Here is a 14336-nt window from a genome sequence, read left to right on the forward strand (position 1 = left end):
GCAACTACTATCGATTCTTTACCATAGCTTCTAACGGGGAAATATCGATATTCGATCACTCACACAAGAAGTTATCTCTAGTTGATCACTGAGAGTGAGAACCAAAATTTACTTATGCCCGCATGTTATCTCTTCTCTTTGTAGCTTATTTGTGATTTTACTCGTGTAATATGTGTTTTTTCTTCCTTTCCTTCTTTCATCTATTTATGCAGTAAACTTCGACTCAGTACAAACCACATTTTTAAAATCTGTTATCACCTCTGGCTAAGTAAACATACTGCCTCCCACAGCTCTTATCAATTAATCAGTGAATCAAACCATGATTGAACCAAATTGTCGTCAAACCTTAAAAATCAAAAGTCTTTCAAACTCATCATTATTCAGATCTTTTGTTTCCTCACTCCTACATACATGACAGCATATCAGCAGGACTCAGGCCCCAAACTCATGGTCTACATCTTTGGAAAAGAAACGGTATCGTCTCCGAAGACATTCTGTAATTTTTGACGGTCTTGTGCCTAAGCGCTTCAGTCAACTTTAAGTCACTGAGTGCATCCATCAGAATCATGGCTTTACTTAATATAGACAATGACCCTTGGTACGTATGTTTCTCTTATTCATGCATGCAGGTTATTGTTTACAAAGCGATTTTTTATTACTCACTAGATCTGTAAAGTTATAAGTCAAAGGCCAAGCTAGTCCTTCTTTTGCCTCCCCAAAAGCAACAGCGCAGGGCTGAGGAATGGAATGCTTTCACACGTTAGAAGAGAGCCTTGACAAATGCTAATGCCTCCATGTGCCAATCAGTTTAACTTCTTATAGCCCTTGGTAGTTGAATGTAAACAAAAGTTGTGTTTAGTCTAAATTTGGACCAAGCATGAAAACAAGTGGATGTATTTATGCCAAATGGAACAATGTGCAAGTGGAAAGAGGGGGTGTGCTTGTTAGTTGAGGGCTGTAAGAATGAATGGGGATTTCAAAGCGCAAGTGATGTCAGCGGTAACGAAGACGTCTCAGTTGTTGTTCTTGCACGGCATTAACTCATACAGCCCTGTCCATAACACTCTCATCACATGTCTTTGGCTCAGGAGTTAGCGCTCAGTTCCTTTTGATTCAATGTCAAATCCTACTTTTCCATTTTCTCCAAAGAAACTATATCTACTTTTACATTGTTTCTTATGCAGCTTGCACGAGCACTCCCCATCTTTCCACTTGCAAATAGTTCCTTTTAGCAAAAGTACGTCCAATTGAGAAAAAGCTGTGAGCCTATCAGGTCTGGATCTGCTACCATGGTTGTGATCACAAACCTACATTATTCATCACCTTTGTCATGTTCCAGTACCTATTTATGAATTTTTTTTTTTTTTTAAATCAAATTTAAGGTGGTTCGTCAAGCTCAAAAAAAGTTGTCGAACTGGCATGCGATTTATCACATCTTTTAGGTCAAAAATCTTGGCAGATTTTGAATTTTCAGCTAAGAAAAGGACGATAGCCCCTGCGCATGAGCCTAAAGAATCATTCTAAACCCGAAAATCGGAAAAATTAAGAGAAATGAAAGCAGAATAGTGTTTGGAAAAAAACCTCGCATTCAATACAGCTATCGATTTCTGAATGGAATGCGAGGTTTCTTTCCAAACACTATTCTGCTTTCATTTCTCTAAATTTTTCCGATTTTGGGTTTAGAATGATTCTGTAAGCTCATGCGCAGGGGCTATCGTCCTTTTTTTTGCTGAAAATTCAAATTCTGCTGTGATTTTGGACCTAAATTATGCAATATATCGCATGCCAGTTCGACCACGTCACTTGAGCTTGACGAATCATCTTAATACTTGCCAGTCTAGTATATCAAAATATAATGAAATTGCATGTATTTCAGGCCAAAATTCAACTAGAGGAGGCAAAGTAAATCTGCAAGTTATTAGAATTGGAACTAAACAATAGACTCCTCTTCTCCATCCAGAGTGCACCAAGTACATCTCAGTAATAAAATTAGACCACCAATGAAACCTGTTTTTTAAGTGTTTTTGAAATCTTAAGGAAAATATTTTTGTATCACTTTTATGAAACATTACCAATTCGTTACTCTCTTTCCATCAGGCTAAATGAGCATGCGACCTGTGAACGATTCCATCAGACCATTTCAGAACAATTGCACTTGCGGACCCTAGAGACACGGGACTCGGAAAACTATGCTCGAATGTCAGCCTCCATCAGACTTCGATTGAAGCAGTTTGCCGCTGAAGTTGATGAATTAAAACAGAAGCTGGAGTTAGCCAATGCCTCAAAACCTATGTATCCTTTATTTGTTTCATTGTAGTACATTGATGGGTATTTTATTAATGTTCTACAACTAAAAAGAAAGTTTGATGTTTTTAGAGTACACTGATCATAGATGTACACATAGAAACAATGCTAATATAAAAAATGGGTGTTTGATTTTGATGCCGATGTAATTGGCTCAAGTTAATAATAAGCATGCTCCGAAAAGTTGCGGGTGAAGGACAGAGTGTAGTGAGCAGCTCAGTCTGTCGATTGTGCATTGATTGGCTGTGGCAAGCTTGGGTCTTTCAAATGAGCCTGCCCATGCTTCAACTCTCAAATAATACCGCAAGCCAGTTACAGGCTACTCCTCTTTCCTGCCACCTTTCGTAGGTAATTTCACGATAAAAGGAATAGTCATGTCACTGTAGGTTAAGGCAGAACTCTGTGACAGAAAATCGTGTGACGTCAGTTTACCATTGAAGATAAATGCAAGCACCAAGATGGTGGACTTTCTTTCGCAGTCTGAAAGCACATAAACTTGTATGACACGGACCCCATGAGTTCAGTATTGGTCACCCCAATTTACGTGAATAGAGTAAAGAGATGATTTTCATGATATAACAGTATGATAAAAATCTCGAGTAAGTCAGCAATTAAATCTTGAAGCATATATTTCGGAATTTATCTCTCGTTTTACTCCGCAGTATTTTTACCCGATACAAAAAGCTATTTTCTTATTATAACCCATGTTGTGTAAATCCCTTAATTGATCTGTAGAACTTCGCAAGAGTATGAAAGGAGATTGAGGCTGATCGAAAACCTGAAAAGCAAGCATATTCAAATGGTGGAACGCTTCAATCATCGGTAATTCTTTCTCAGCAACAATAATGGGGACAAAATGCGTCAAAATTTAGCTTAAGGTGATTTGTCCCTGGTTCTTGGCATCATTGAAGTAGTTTGTAATACATCGCATCGATTAAGTCAAAAATTTTGGCTGCTTTTGATTTTTTGTCCAACAACGGTTGGTAGCCCCTTGGGAATTTATAAAGTCGCCCTACAACGCACTCTGGCATTCTGCAACGCCCAAACGCCACGCATGCCTGTCTTCCCAGAGGTTATTGGGCAACTGAAGGCCCCCAACTGATAGGTAGCCCCTCTGTATGAATCAAAGAAATAATTCTCAACAAACAAAATTGCAAAATTTGAAGAAATGAAAGAGGTACCTCCTTGGCTACAAAAAAACGTTAGATTTGAAACCAAGGTTGATTATCGTATCGAATGCAACATTTTTTCATATCCAAATTCTGCTTTCACTTCTCTAAGTTTTGCAAGTTTTCTTGTTGAGAATGAGCTTTTAGATTCATTCCCAGAGGCTATTGTCCTCTGTTTGGCTATAAATCAAAGTCTACGAAGACTTTTGACTTAGTCAATGGAATACATCGCACACCAATTCAACTACGCTTAGAACCATGAACAAATCACCTGCAGCCTGATTGTTGAAATTTTGTGGTTGTCGAATAGACATAGATGACATAGGTTAAAAGGCGGAGTGTGATTGGTCGGCTATGTCTTATCGCTGCTTTATCGTGCCTATGTCAGGTGGAACTCTCGAAAAGTTAAAGGCACCTCTTAAGTTTCCGACAGTATGTAGTCCATTCCACCTGACAAAGGCACGATAAAGCAGCGATAAGACATAGCCGACCAATCATGCTCCGCCTTTTAACCTATGTCACCTATGTCTACCGGATAAACACAAAATTTCAACAATCAGGCTGCTGAACATGGAAACTCAAACTGTTCAGCACAACCGATTAGCAGCCAAAAATACTGATTTCATTTTCAGATACCAAACACTTTTGATACTCTCAAAATCATTATATCAAAGTTCTAGGCCATAAGTTTCATTTTCGATGATGTCACAAGCGTTTGAAGTGAATTGTTCTGAAGATTGGCAACAGCACTAGCAAACTTGGGGGTTTTTATTGCACCACATATTGTAAAATGAACTGCTCTATGCTGTGATCTAGCTACTTTATTTTTTCCCTGCCCTGCACATTGCCTGACTATCATAATCATGTAATTTAGAACTAGCATTTTGTGCTGAAGACCCTTTGCATCTAATATTATTTTAAACTAAGAATTGAAAATAACACGTGAAAAGGGATCTAAGTTTAAGCCATGAGGTGAAAAGAAAACAGAGACAAAAAGAGTGGCTCTGAATGCTCCATGCTTTCACGTCTCTGTGCTTTTCACTCTCTTTTTTTGTACGAGAGAGTATATTGATGAAGTGCTTTACAGAAAAAATACTAACTTTATGTAAAAAATTGTCACCTTAAATGACAGTTGGAAAAATGAAAGCTTACTTTCTCTTCATTTCATCAAATGAACTCTCTTCATTTCCTCAAATGATTCTCTTGATTAGTTGATCCATAAATTTTCTCACCTCTTGATTCCAAAATCTCACAATCTTAATGTTTGTTTGTCTCAATCTTAACATTCCCTTTAAATTTTCAGAGCAAAACCAGTTACATCTGCTTATTCTCAAGATCGAAGTAGTCTTCTAAATAACCAAATGGTTGCTGATGGAGGAGTGACTGGATGGGGTATAGATGATGATGACGATGACCGACCAAATCGACCTCTGCTGGCACAGAGCAGTGAGTGGACCATTGACGACCTCAGAGCACAACAAAGAAGGATAGTCGAAGGTGAGGTTCTGTTTCGATTGCAATTTTCAATTGAGTCCAGTGAAGGTCTTTTAAAAATAGAATAATATTTGGAAGCTTAAATTAAGTGCTTTAAATGTAAGTACATTTTACCCAAAATTAATGTGTGCATCAAAACGAATCAGGCATTGTGTCAAGTGCCGAGGTCGTTGCAAAGTTTTCTTTGTTCATAACATGCAGCTCAGAAAATGCCATTATATTGGATGTAAACATTGATCAAATTGAATTTGTCTTAAATTGCACTAATCTCTCTGACCCTGATTATTTTAATGGGCAATATTGCAAATACTTTGTAATTTTTAAAATACTACCTATAGATTTTTGAGGTGATTGCTCATTCACATTCCAGGAGTCATCAAAGTATCTGCAAAGTGAACCAATTGAGAAAAATAGAGAATTCTAGCCTATTCTTTTAAATCATAATTTTATCGTGAGAGGGCAACATTTCTCCAAAGACTTAGAAATTCAACAACAGAACAAATCAAATAACAAGTAAATGCCCAGGCATTTAAAAACAAATTAATTTCTATATTGATCCTCAACATATGTGCGTTTGAATCACGGTCTTTTAGAGACACTGTTGGAGAAAAAAAACTATTTCATACTTGTCATTTGCCTGTGGCGCACGGAGTCCAGGAAGTAGGAATATCGTAATTTAAAAGAAAAAGGGAATTTATCAGGGATCTCAGTTGAAAACCGAAAATTGCTGGTCTCTCTGCATTCAGGTCATTTTTTTTATTCTAATTTGCCTGTCTGCATTGACTCAGGGCTAGAAAATTAGCATCACTGGAGAAAAATGAATTTTTTTTTTCTCCATCGAATTCAGTGAAGCGAGGCAGAAACCCTTCAGTTTTCACTAGGAAACTTCTCCTAAATGTCATAAAAATGTCAAACACCATTCTGTTAGGTACAGGGATCTTTCTTGTCCTTTCTCCTCTACTTTTTTGCATTTTTCATCTATTTGTTCCAAATCCACTTGTTTTCACCAGATTGTCCTCGTGAAAAATACCCTCTCGAACTCTCTGACTTCTCTCTTTTTCAGTTCAAGATGAGGGCTTAGAAAACTTATCAAAAGTCATCAGCAGGCAGAAAGAGATAGTTGTATCCATAAATTCAGAGGTCGACCTCCATAATGGTAAGATGAGCCACTTGTATGCACTCACTGAATAATTCTTTTAAAAAGGTTACTAAGGATAATTTCAGAATTTAGAAAACTCATATGAAACCGAAAAAGGCTATGCCTTCTCCCAGTTGACTGACAGGTGATGCAGGTAGTCAAATAATCTATGAGTGATTTGCGATTTAATCACCAAGAGGTGGAATAGTGGGAATGGAATGTCATTGGATGTTCTTGTCCCTCTCCTATTAAGCGTATAAGGCACAGACAGGGTATTAATGGCATGGTCATCCATGGCAGCAATGACGGATTTTCAAGTGTCCTTAAAAACCTGTTACCACCAGGTTTTGAACCTGGGAGTCCTGGGGCCTCAGTGTTGGTAGCAAACTAGCCTTGTCCAAAGTAGTTAGAATATTTTTTAAGTATAAATCAAGAGCATCACAACATTGCCGAGCATTTACACCTTATTTCCGACTATGAAATGTTTGATACAGACTAGGTAAAATAATAATGGACCAATAAACAAGGTAAGATATTAATGCTTTTATATAGCATTGGTCATGGAAATTTTGAATTACCGTCACATGAAAAAGCAGGGTCTACTGAATTATTTTGTGCACTAAAACTGAGTTGCATACTCTGAAAGTATTATACATTGCATCATTCTTGAAAGTTAATGCTTCAAAAAATTATGATACATTACGTTTTTTAACATCCAAGTGTACTCTTGACTTACAAATCCTTCTTTTTGCTAAATACTGAACAAACCCATAAAGAAACAAATTTATTCAATGCATTACATTCCTCTACCGCCCCCCCCCCCCAAAAAAAAAAAAAAAAACATGTAAAAAAAATTCAGACACCCTTATCATTGTTGGGCAGTCAAAAAATGAGTTAGAAGTATGCATTCCAGTTGTGAGCTGAAATAAAAATGGTATACTTTACCAAACTTTACCAGATGACAATGATGTACACCCCATGGAATCTCTCATTTGTAGAAATAGTCTGAATTTTTAGGTGAAGAACTGGTTTTCCCGTGAATTGAATGAAATTGCACATTCTCAATATTCTAATATTCGCACAACTTGCAATATTCCATGTTTCTTTTTGCAAAATACACTCCTATTGACAAGTTTCATGATTCAAAAGCACACTTGAAAACTTTTACATCATTGAAATCAAATTCAGACAACCGAGATGACTGCGACTTTTAAGTTTTTTCCTCCTTCAATTTTTAAACCCCCATCTATTCTGATAATTTCAACTCGCAGAAGCAGGCTTCTCTTTTTCTTAACAGTCATCGTTTAATCAAAGATAGCATGAAAAGGATGTGAAAAAAATATTAAGCCTGGGCAGGTAGAAAGGTCATATTTTTACTCGTATTCCTTTACTTGACAGAGTTGTAGTTACACTGATGAAATTTACACAATTTAAACAATTTAATTATTTGTAACTCTTCTAAAGATAGATTAAAAGCAGGAAGATTCTTGTTTGAAAATTTTAATTCGGGGCATATCATCTTGCGATGCTTCTCTATGGAAATCGTTAATCTTATCGTTGGCTAACTCTTTTTTTTTCTTTCTTTCTTATTTTTTCTCTTTCTCCTGCTTGTGCTGGGGGTCTTTATATCTTTATGATCAAACCAGTTTCTCTGATTCTAACTTTTTTTATTTTGCTTGTTTATTTTCAGAGGTCATCGATGATATAGCTGTAAAAATGGACAGAGCAACGTCATCCTCGCACAGAGAGACTGAACAGATTGGTGTTATTCTAAGAAAAGACTCTACTTGGGGTGAGTGTGATACAAAATTTTTAAAAATTTCCCCAAGAATATGCTCTAATGTACTGGGGCCTCTTTTCCTGTAGATACATTCCATAAGAAAAGAGAAGCTCTTCTTGATTACCTGCTTTTCTACTTGTAGTGCATTTTGAAATGCTGAAAATTCGACTTCTTAGCCTTGCTTTTTCCAAGTAAGGGACTCATAGAGTTTGATTTTCTAAGCCCATCTTGCTCAAGAGATAGTAAAGAACGTCATAACAAATACTAACAAAAAGCTGGTGTCGAATGGTTTGGTACTCTACGCAGGGTCCTTTAAATAATTGAGTGTGTCTTTTACAATAGAGAAATCTCTTCAGGCACTAACAGAAAGGTCAACCGTCTTTTTGTCTCTCGAAGTAAATATAGGAGAAAGGATCTCTATGAGTGCTTTGATAAAAAGGTACAATCAACTAAATTAATCTTATGGAAAGATATAAAAGTTTTTCTAGTTTGCTCATATCTTAATGTTGAGTCTTCGACATCATTAAAAAATTACTCTTAACTCTCTCTCTGTGTCTCAGGTTACTGGCTCATCATCCTGACTTTATTCTTTGCAATAGTAGTAGTGGCAATGCTGTGATACTGTCTCTGGTTAAAAAATGCAGCTTGCGTCAAATTCTCGGAGGGTGTATGTCCCACTCATCATGACATCAACCAAAAAAACCTCTCCTCCTAATTGTGATTAAACTGATACTGTTTATTTCTCTCTGAGGTGTTTTATCAAACTTAGAATAAGAAGGAATTGAGAGTCATCTCTCGCAATCGTGCGAGATATCTACTCAGTGTGGCCACTGTGATTAATTTATTTTCTGCATAATGTTATCATGTTTTTTAATTAGATTCTTCTTACTGTTATTTTGTAAATTGTAAACTATATTTATGAAAATTTTTGCTAAGGAAAATATATGTTTATGAGCTCTTTTATAGACAGGTTTTTTCAGATCTTTCCTTTACCGATTGCTGTACAATTCAAGCACTTGCATTTTTGAAAGTAGACTATGACCTTACCCCATGAGTTCCAAGTAAGAAGTATTAAAAAGAGCAATGTCGCAAATTTCAGCCTGACTTTTTTTCCCACTGGTTTGATTGTGGAGGTTTTATTTGTCGGTTTCATCAGCAATTTAATGTTCCAAATTTTAATCATGCCAAGTTCCAGCAAAACGAATCTGCCAATTTTCCAGTCACTTCAATGCTTTTTTGACAGACCCCATTTTGGATGCCTAGAGAATATAAGGCTAAATAATAGCTAACATTTGGCAGCAGTTTATTTTCTATCTGGTTAGTCTTTGCTTTGCTCAAGGATGGCGCTGGATTACTTGCTTCGATTCTAGATTACCTCAGTGCCATTTATTCCTGTCCGTATTAATATTTTTATCGTGAAATATATTGCTGAATAATCAGAGCTTTACCAGCAAGTAGGGTTGTAAGTCTCCCATAGGTTTGTCTTTAAATATTTTCACAAATTATGAGACCTCGGTTTTTCTTTGAAAGTTCTTATTGTTGGTAGCAATGAAACTCCATGTCACTTATCGTCAATCATTTTTTTCTTCTTCTTTGTCTATTGAAGCATCATCTTTCTGTAATTTTACTTTTCAAGGGAATTGATTTTTTTTTTGTTTCAGCAGGCTTGCAAAATTTTCAAACTTTAATTTATTGTTAATTTAGTTTACAACACGACCTAAGCTTTTACATTCCTCTTTGAGCAATTCCTCTTTTGATACAAACGTAAATCCACAGTACTTCAAATAACCCCATGTTACCCATGGACTGCATCCAAAAGTTGACTTCAGTCGTTCTACGTCAAACCGTGGATATCTTGCAAGTAAAGGACTCTCCAAGAGGCGATTTGATGGAACACATTTGCAGTTCCCATCATCAATGAAACCGCGTGCAACTGGCAGGCGGAAAGATAGTATCACATAACCATATTTTTTCAAACACTGAGCGTGGCACACTGTTTCTGCAGCGTGGTGTCCGAGCATTGCTGTAGAATACAAAAATAAATTTATAATTACAAAGCCAAAAAGCAGAACTGCACCATTTAGAAGATGTGAGGTAACAAACTGAGAAAAATACAAACAATCGCAAAAAATTTAAAAAAAAAAAAACTTCTTAAAAATAAGGAAAGAGTCGACTTTTTTTGGGCCTTTGAGGTCCCCTCATCAATAAACTTGTGTCCGCATCAGAGTACGGTGAAGGGATCAGGGAGTTTCCATGCGCCTGAATGTTTTTATTAATTTTTCTGAGTATGAGTTATAAACCTCTTCTGTTTCATTTTTGATTGACAATTAAAAGAGGTACCCATTTTCCCATGTGTTGCAGTAGATACTAGAGCAAAAACAGATTTAGTGTTTCATTCAAAATTTGTTTGGGAAAGAAAAACATAAAATGTTTCCACAAGTATTTTTAAAATTGATACCCAGACCTCATCACAACACAAAGAAAAAAATTTCAATGCTAAAGTGAGAAAATTACTGAGCGAGTTACTTTTCTTTGGAAAGAAATAAGAGAAAAAAGATGAAAGTTCCATGTATCAGTAAATTTCCTCTATCTGACCTAATATCTAGTTCAACTATTGACACAGTAAAATGTGTCATCTGATTCTTTTAATCAGTATCCTAGAGCCAAAAAGCACCTAACTTACATCATTGAAAAAATTGAGTCGGTGGCATATTGGAGATTCCTAATCGTAATAACAGTTCCATCTGTGTGGAAAATTTTGTAGCCCTATCTTACACTAGTCAGGTATAAGATAAGAAGTTTCAAAAATTGCGATTTACATCGGAATCAATGAACTGACAGGCGGTTCTCACTTAATATCTCAAAATGACTAAAATGTAGTTAGACTTTGGACTCTGAGGCATTGATATGTAGAATTAAAGAAGATACAAATATACTCTCACTAAAAAATAAACCAGGTTGTAACGTTGTAGGAGGGATACTTACGGAGAGAAAAAGATATATATTTTGAAGAATGCCTGAGGTTTAAGGTGTTGCGGGCTAGAATGAACGATTCAGGATGACGATGTATGAGAAATTGAAAGAAAATATGAAGAAAGCTCACATTTTTTAACATTTTTGTCTCTGATAGGATTTCTACAGGCTGAAACATTTATCATTGGCTACATTGCAAGAGAGATTGAATAACACATTGATGACCTGTAAATAAAAATTTACTGACAGAAGAAAGAAATCTTACCATAAGCCACTTGAAATGAAAAGAGAAGAGAGATACTGAAAAACACGTTCATTTTGTAACCCTGTTACAGGAATCTCAGCCATGTACTGAAATTGTATATCATGGTTGCCCATATCTTTACAACATAGATGAGCAAAATTTTTCCTCCTTTTTTTCCCAGTGTGGGCATTTTGTTCACTGTTGTCACATTGTTACCAATAAAAACAATTCAAAGGTATACGTATTCGTAGCAGACAGAACTGCCATCTGCCAACTCAGATTATTTTACCCTTTTTTTAAAAGGAAAACTTCCTATGGTGAATGAAAACAGCCGCTATCACTATATTTTGAGGAAAAAACAATACCACAAAAAGTTTTTAAGTCTATACCTGGCTATGCATCACGAGAGAGCTGTTATATTATTCTTTACTTCGTGGAATACTTTAGTACATCGGCAGTGAAATTCCCGAACTGCGTTTCCACATTTGTTGCATTGCAGACTTTCTGTCATACCTACATCAATAATATCGGCGAAAAATTATTCAAAGTCATTTCTATGGAACTTCCATGATTTTTCTTCTTCATGTGAAGAATCCTCTGTGAAAATTCCAAGGTGTTGATGTTGATTTTGTCTTCATGTGATGAAGTAAAATAGAGGAGCGAACATTTGTGTAATTTCACACAAAATCATCCAGGAATTGTTGCTTAATCAACCCAAAGTTTCCTTTTTCAATTTCAATATTTTGTTTATTCATCCAGTAGAAGCACAAAAACTATTATTCAATATTAGTGGATCTCCATGTCACCAGTGTAATGACCTTTTAAGGTTGCGTTTAGCTGAATTTTGACAAAAAGGACTTTCATGCAAACAGGCATGTATACATCGGATTCTATTTGACTCGCACATCTAAAACAAAAATGGAAAATATTATATTTACCTCGTTTTATGTCATTACGTTTTTCTTTTTTCCCCCCTGTTTTTCTTTCTTTTTTTGCAATGACACCGTGAATCTCCCTCATTTGTCCCGTAAAACGTTTAGAAAAGCGCAATGACTGACCTAAGAAACCTACAAATGACCTAATGACCTAAGAAATCTACAAATTCGAGGGAACACAGCCACCATCATAATTTGGATTTCCTTAAAATGGAGCTAGTAGCTCCATAGTAGTTGCAGCAGTTGGTAGTTAGCAATAGAAAAAAATAACGAAGTTCATAAAAGTTGTCTCTTTGAGCTACTGTTGCATTTTCGGACTGCTTGGCAAAAACCTATAAGATATGAATCCTCGCCACCAAGTAATCTAAAATTGGATCTATATATGTACATGTTTATAATTATTTTCATGTGAGTCGCATGTGCGTGTGTCTCATCTTATTATTGTCTGTCATCTCGTCTTGTCGGTGTCAGTGACAATACCTCGGTAACTACTTATACCCCCCCCCCCCCTCCCGTAATGTTACATTATACAACACGCACAGATGCGCAGTTACCGGAAATCGCATTTTCCATGATTTTCCATTGACGTGGAGCGTGACGCAGGTATTAATGTGTGCCGCTATGAACCTGAAAACTTTCAAAAAAACAACTTTTTGCTGTACATAGGTAGCCATCAAAATTTTCCTAAGCATAGGTATATTCACAATCACAATTCTCTCTCCCCCTTCCTTCAATATTGCCACATTTGCAGTAATGCCTTGAACCGAATCGCGTTCTTTGTGTACGTGACAATATTGTCACGCACGATGCGAACGCGTGCCGATAAATATGGCAAATCAGCGCATGTATACAACTTTTTTCACATTATAGGATGGTGAATTTAGTTTCTTTGTGAATAGTCAAACATCCTCAATTTTCCCTTCTAGACACGCCACATTTTAGTACTTAATGAAATAAAATCATTAAGTATTAGGCATTGCGCTCAGGGGTACAGATAATGCTCGGACTCGCGAGCCTGTAAAAAAAAAAAAAAAAAAAAAAAAAATTGAAAGACTTCCTCTTTTTTTGCAAAATTGAAAAAGAACCAAAAGAAGCGCTGAATTTTGAAATTCTCTCGCGCCCAACGGTTCTGCGATTGAGCACAGGGGAGAATTTCATGAGCCGTCGCCCATCCGAAGCGTACCTAATAAGGTCCAAAACTCAAGAATTGGAAGAAATATTAAGTCGGATAATGACGGAAAGATCACGAAAGTTTCGGCTGAGATGTTTTTCGAGTCGCTAATTTCGAATTTGATGTCAAATTGCCTGCATTTCAATACCCTGGCCTGCACATTCCACAATTACAAACACGACATATTTCGATTATTATGGCAAGCTGCGGCGCGGCGCGCTGCCAGCTCGAAACGCGCACCGACGCCTACAAACCTAAGAGGATACTTCAAGCACTGCGCAATGCGTGAAGCAGCCATTTAGGTTTGTAGGCGTCAGTGCGCGTTTCGCGCTGGCAGCACGCGCACGCCGCGCCGCCGCGGCTCTCCCGGCAGGCGGGTGGTGACCGATTTCTTGCGGGGAGATAGCTCCCTGGCAGAGAAACTCGTATATCGTGTGATTTTTTTTTTAAAAATTCCACACTGATCGTGTGAAGTAATTAGTGAACTCTCAACTCAAGATGAAGTGTAATAATGAAAGGCGGGTCGTGCGCCATGCGCACTGCGGACGGCAAAGGGCGGCTCATGAAATTCTCCCGTGTAGGTACTCTGTCGACGGTTCTTTTGACATTTTTACGCGAGTTGGGAATTTTCCAAAAATGAGGAAATTGAAGCAGAGACGCTGGCTTAGTAATATCGATGGTCAAAGCACGGAACAATACGTATCTCCATTGCGGTGTTACAAAATTGCCAGTCTTATTTCATTTTTTGAAGTAAAACATACCAACTTCATCGCTTGAAATTTATGCAGAATGTTTTGCTAATAGAGAGGAAAAATCAAAGCAGTTCTCATGAAATTACGTTGACCTGTTTTCCGAGAAAAAATGAAGAATGACAGGAAGACTGCAACGTCGCATTCGGAATCGGAGATGCGTGGTTTCGTATTTTGAACATCGATTTACGTTTCGAAGAATTTTTTGTAAACCCCTGAATGCCGAGACCTAAATTTGACGTCCGAAGATTCCCAACTCTACAAATTTTGAGAGATTTACTGAAAAAATTCTTATTGCAAGACATATCGATGATGAAACACCAGACCACGTGACTCAATCACGGAAGTTTTTAAGACTTGACGTTGAGTTGTTTTCCTT

General features: G+C 36.9%; 2 protein-coding genes across 3 annotated transcripts; one reads left to right on the forward strand and one right to left on the reverse strand.

The window, feature by feature from the left end:
• The first annotated feature begins 70 nt into the window (after positions 1–70).
• On the forward strand, positions 71–8850 carry Syx8 (syntaxin 8). Its single transcript, XM_019056209.2, has 7 exons — positions 71–598; positions 2098–2292; positions 3040–3126; positions 4777–4970; positions 6031–6123; positions 7796–7897; positions 8446–8850. The coding sequence occupies exons 1-7, from the start codon at positions 567–569 to the stop codon at positions 8502–8504; spliced, it is 762 nt and encodes a 253-aa protein (XP_018911754.1). The 5' UTR covers positions 71–566; the 3' UTR covers positions 8505–8850.
• A 148-nt stretch (positions 8851–8998) lies between these two features.
• LOC109040315 (uncharacterized) lies at positions 8999–12537 on the reverse strand. Of its 2 annotated transcripts, none has more exons than XR_011899683.1 (2): positions 10871–12537; positions 8999–9908 (listed from the first exon to the last, which is right to left on the reverse strand). XR_011899683.1 is itself a non-coding variant. In XM_019056210.2 (2 exons), exons 1-2 carry the CDS (start codon positions 11173–11175, stop codon positions 9586–9588), a joined length of 375 nt encoding a protein of 124 aa, XP_018911755.2. In that variant the 5' UTR covers positions 11176–12537; the 3' UTR covers positions 8999–9585. The 2 variants fall into 2 exon arrangements, 1 of the variants encoding a protein (XP_018911755.2); XM_019056210.2 differs by having other exon boundaries at positions 11124–12537.
• Between the last annotated feature and the right edge of the window lie 1799 nt (positions 12538–14336).

This window comes from Bemisia tabaci, chromosome 4 (assembly GCF_918797505.1).
Source record: "Bemisia tabaci chromosome 4, PGI_BMITA_v3".
Classification (NCBI taxonomy): Eukaryota; Metazoa; Arthropoda; class Insecta; order Hemiptera; family Aleyrodidae; genus Bemisia; species Bemisia tabaci.

Excerpts from the sequence above, each read along its gene's own strand:
- Syx8 (XM_019056209.2), top strand. The coding sequence starts at position 567 with ATGGCTTTACTTAATATAGACAATGACCCTTG. Across the intron at positions 3,127-4,776 it reads GTGGAACGCTTCAATCATCG|AGCAAAACCAGTTACATCTG; the intron begins GTAATTCTTTCT and ends TTAAATTTTCAG. Across the intron at positions 4,971-6,030 it reads ACAAAGAAGGATAGTCGAAG|TTCAAGATGAGGGCTTAGAA; the intron begins GTGAGGTTCTGT and ends TCTCTTTTTCAG.
- LOC109040315 (XM_019056210.2), bottom strand. The coding sequence starts at position 11,175 with ATGAACGTGTTTTTCAGTATCTCTCTTCTCTTTTCATTTCAAGTGGCT. Across the intron at positions 9,909-11,123 it reads TTCATTTCAAGTGGCTTATG|CAATGCTCGGACACCACGCT; the intron begins GTAAGATTTCTT and ends TGTATTCTACAG.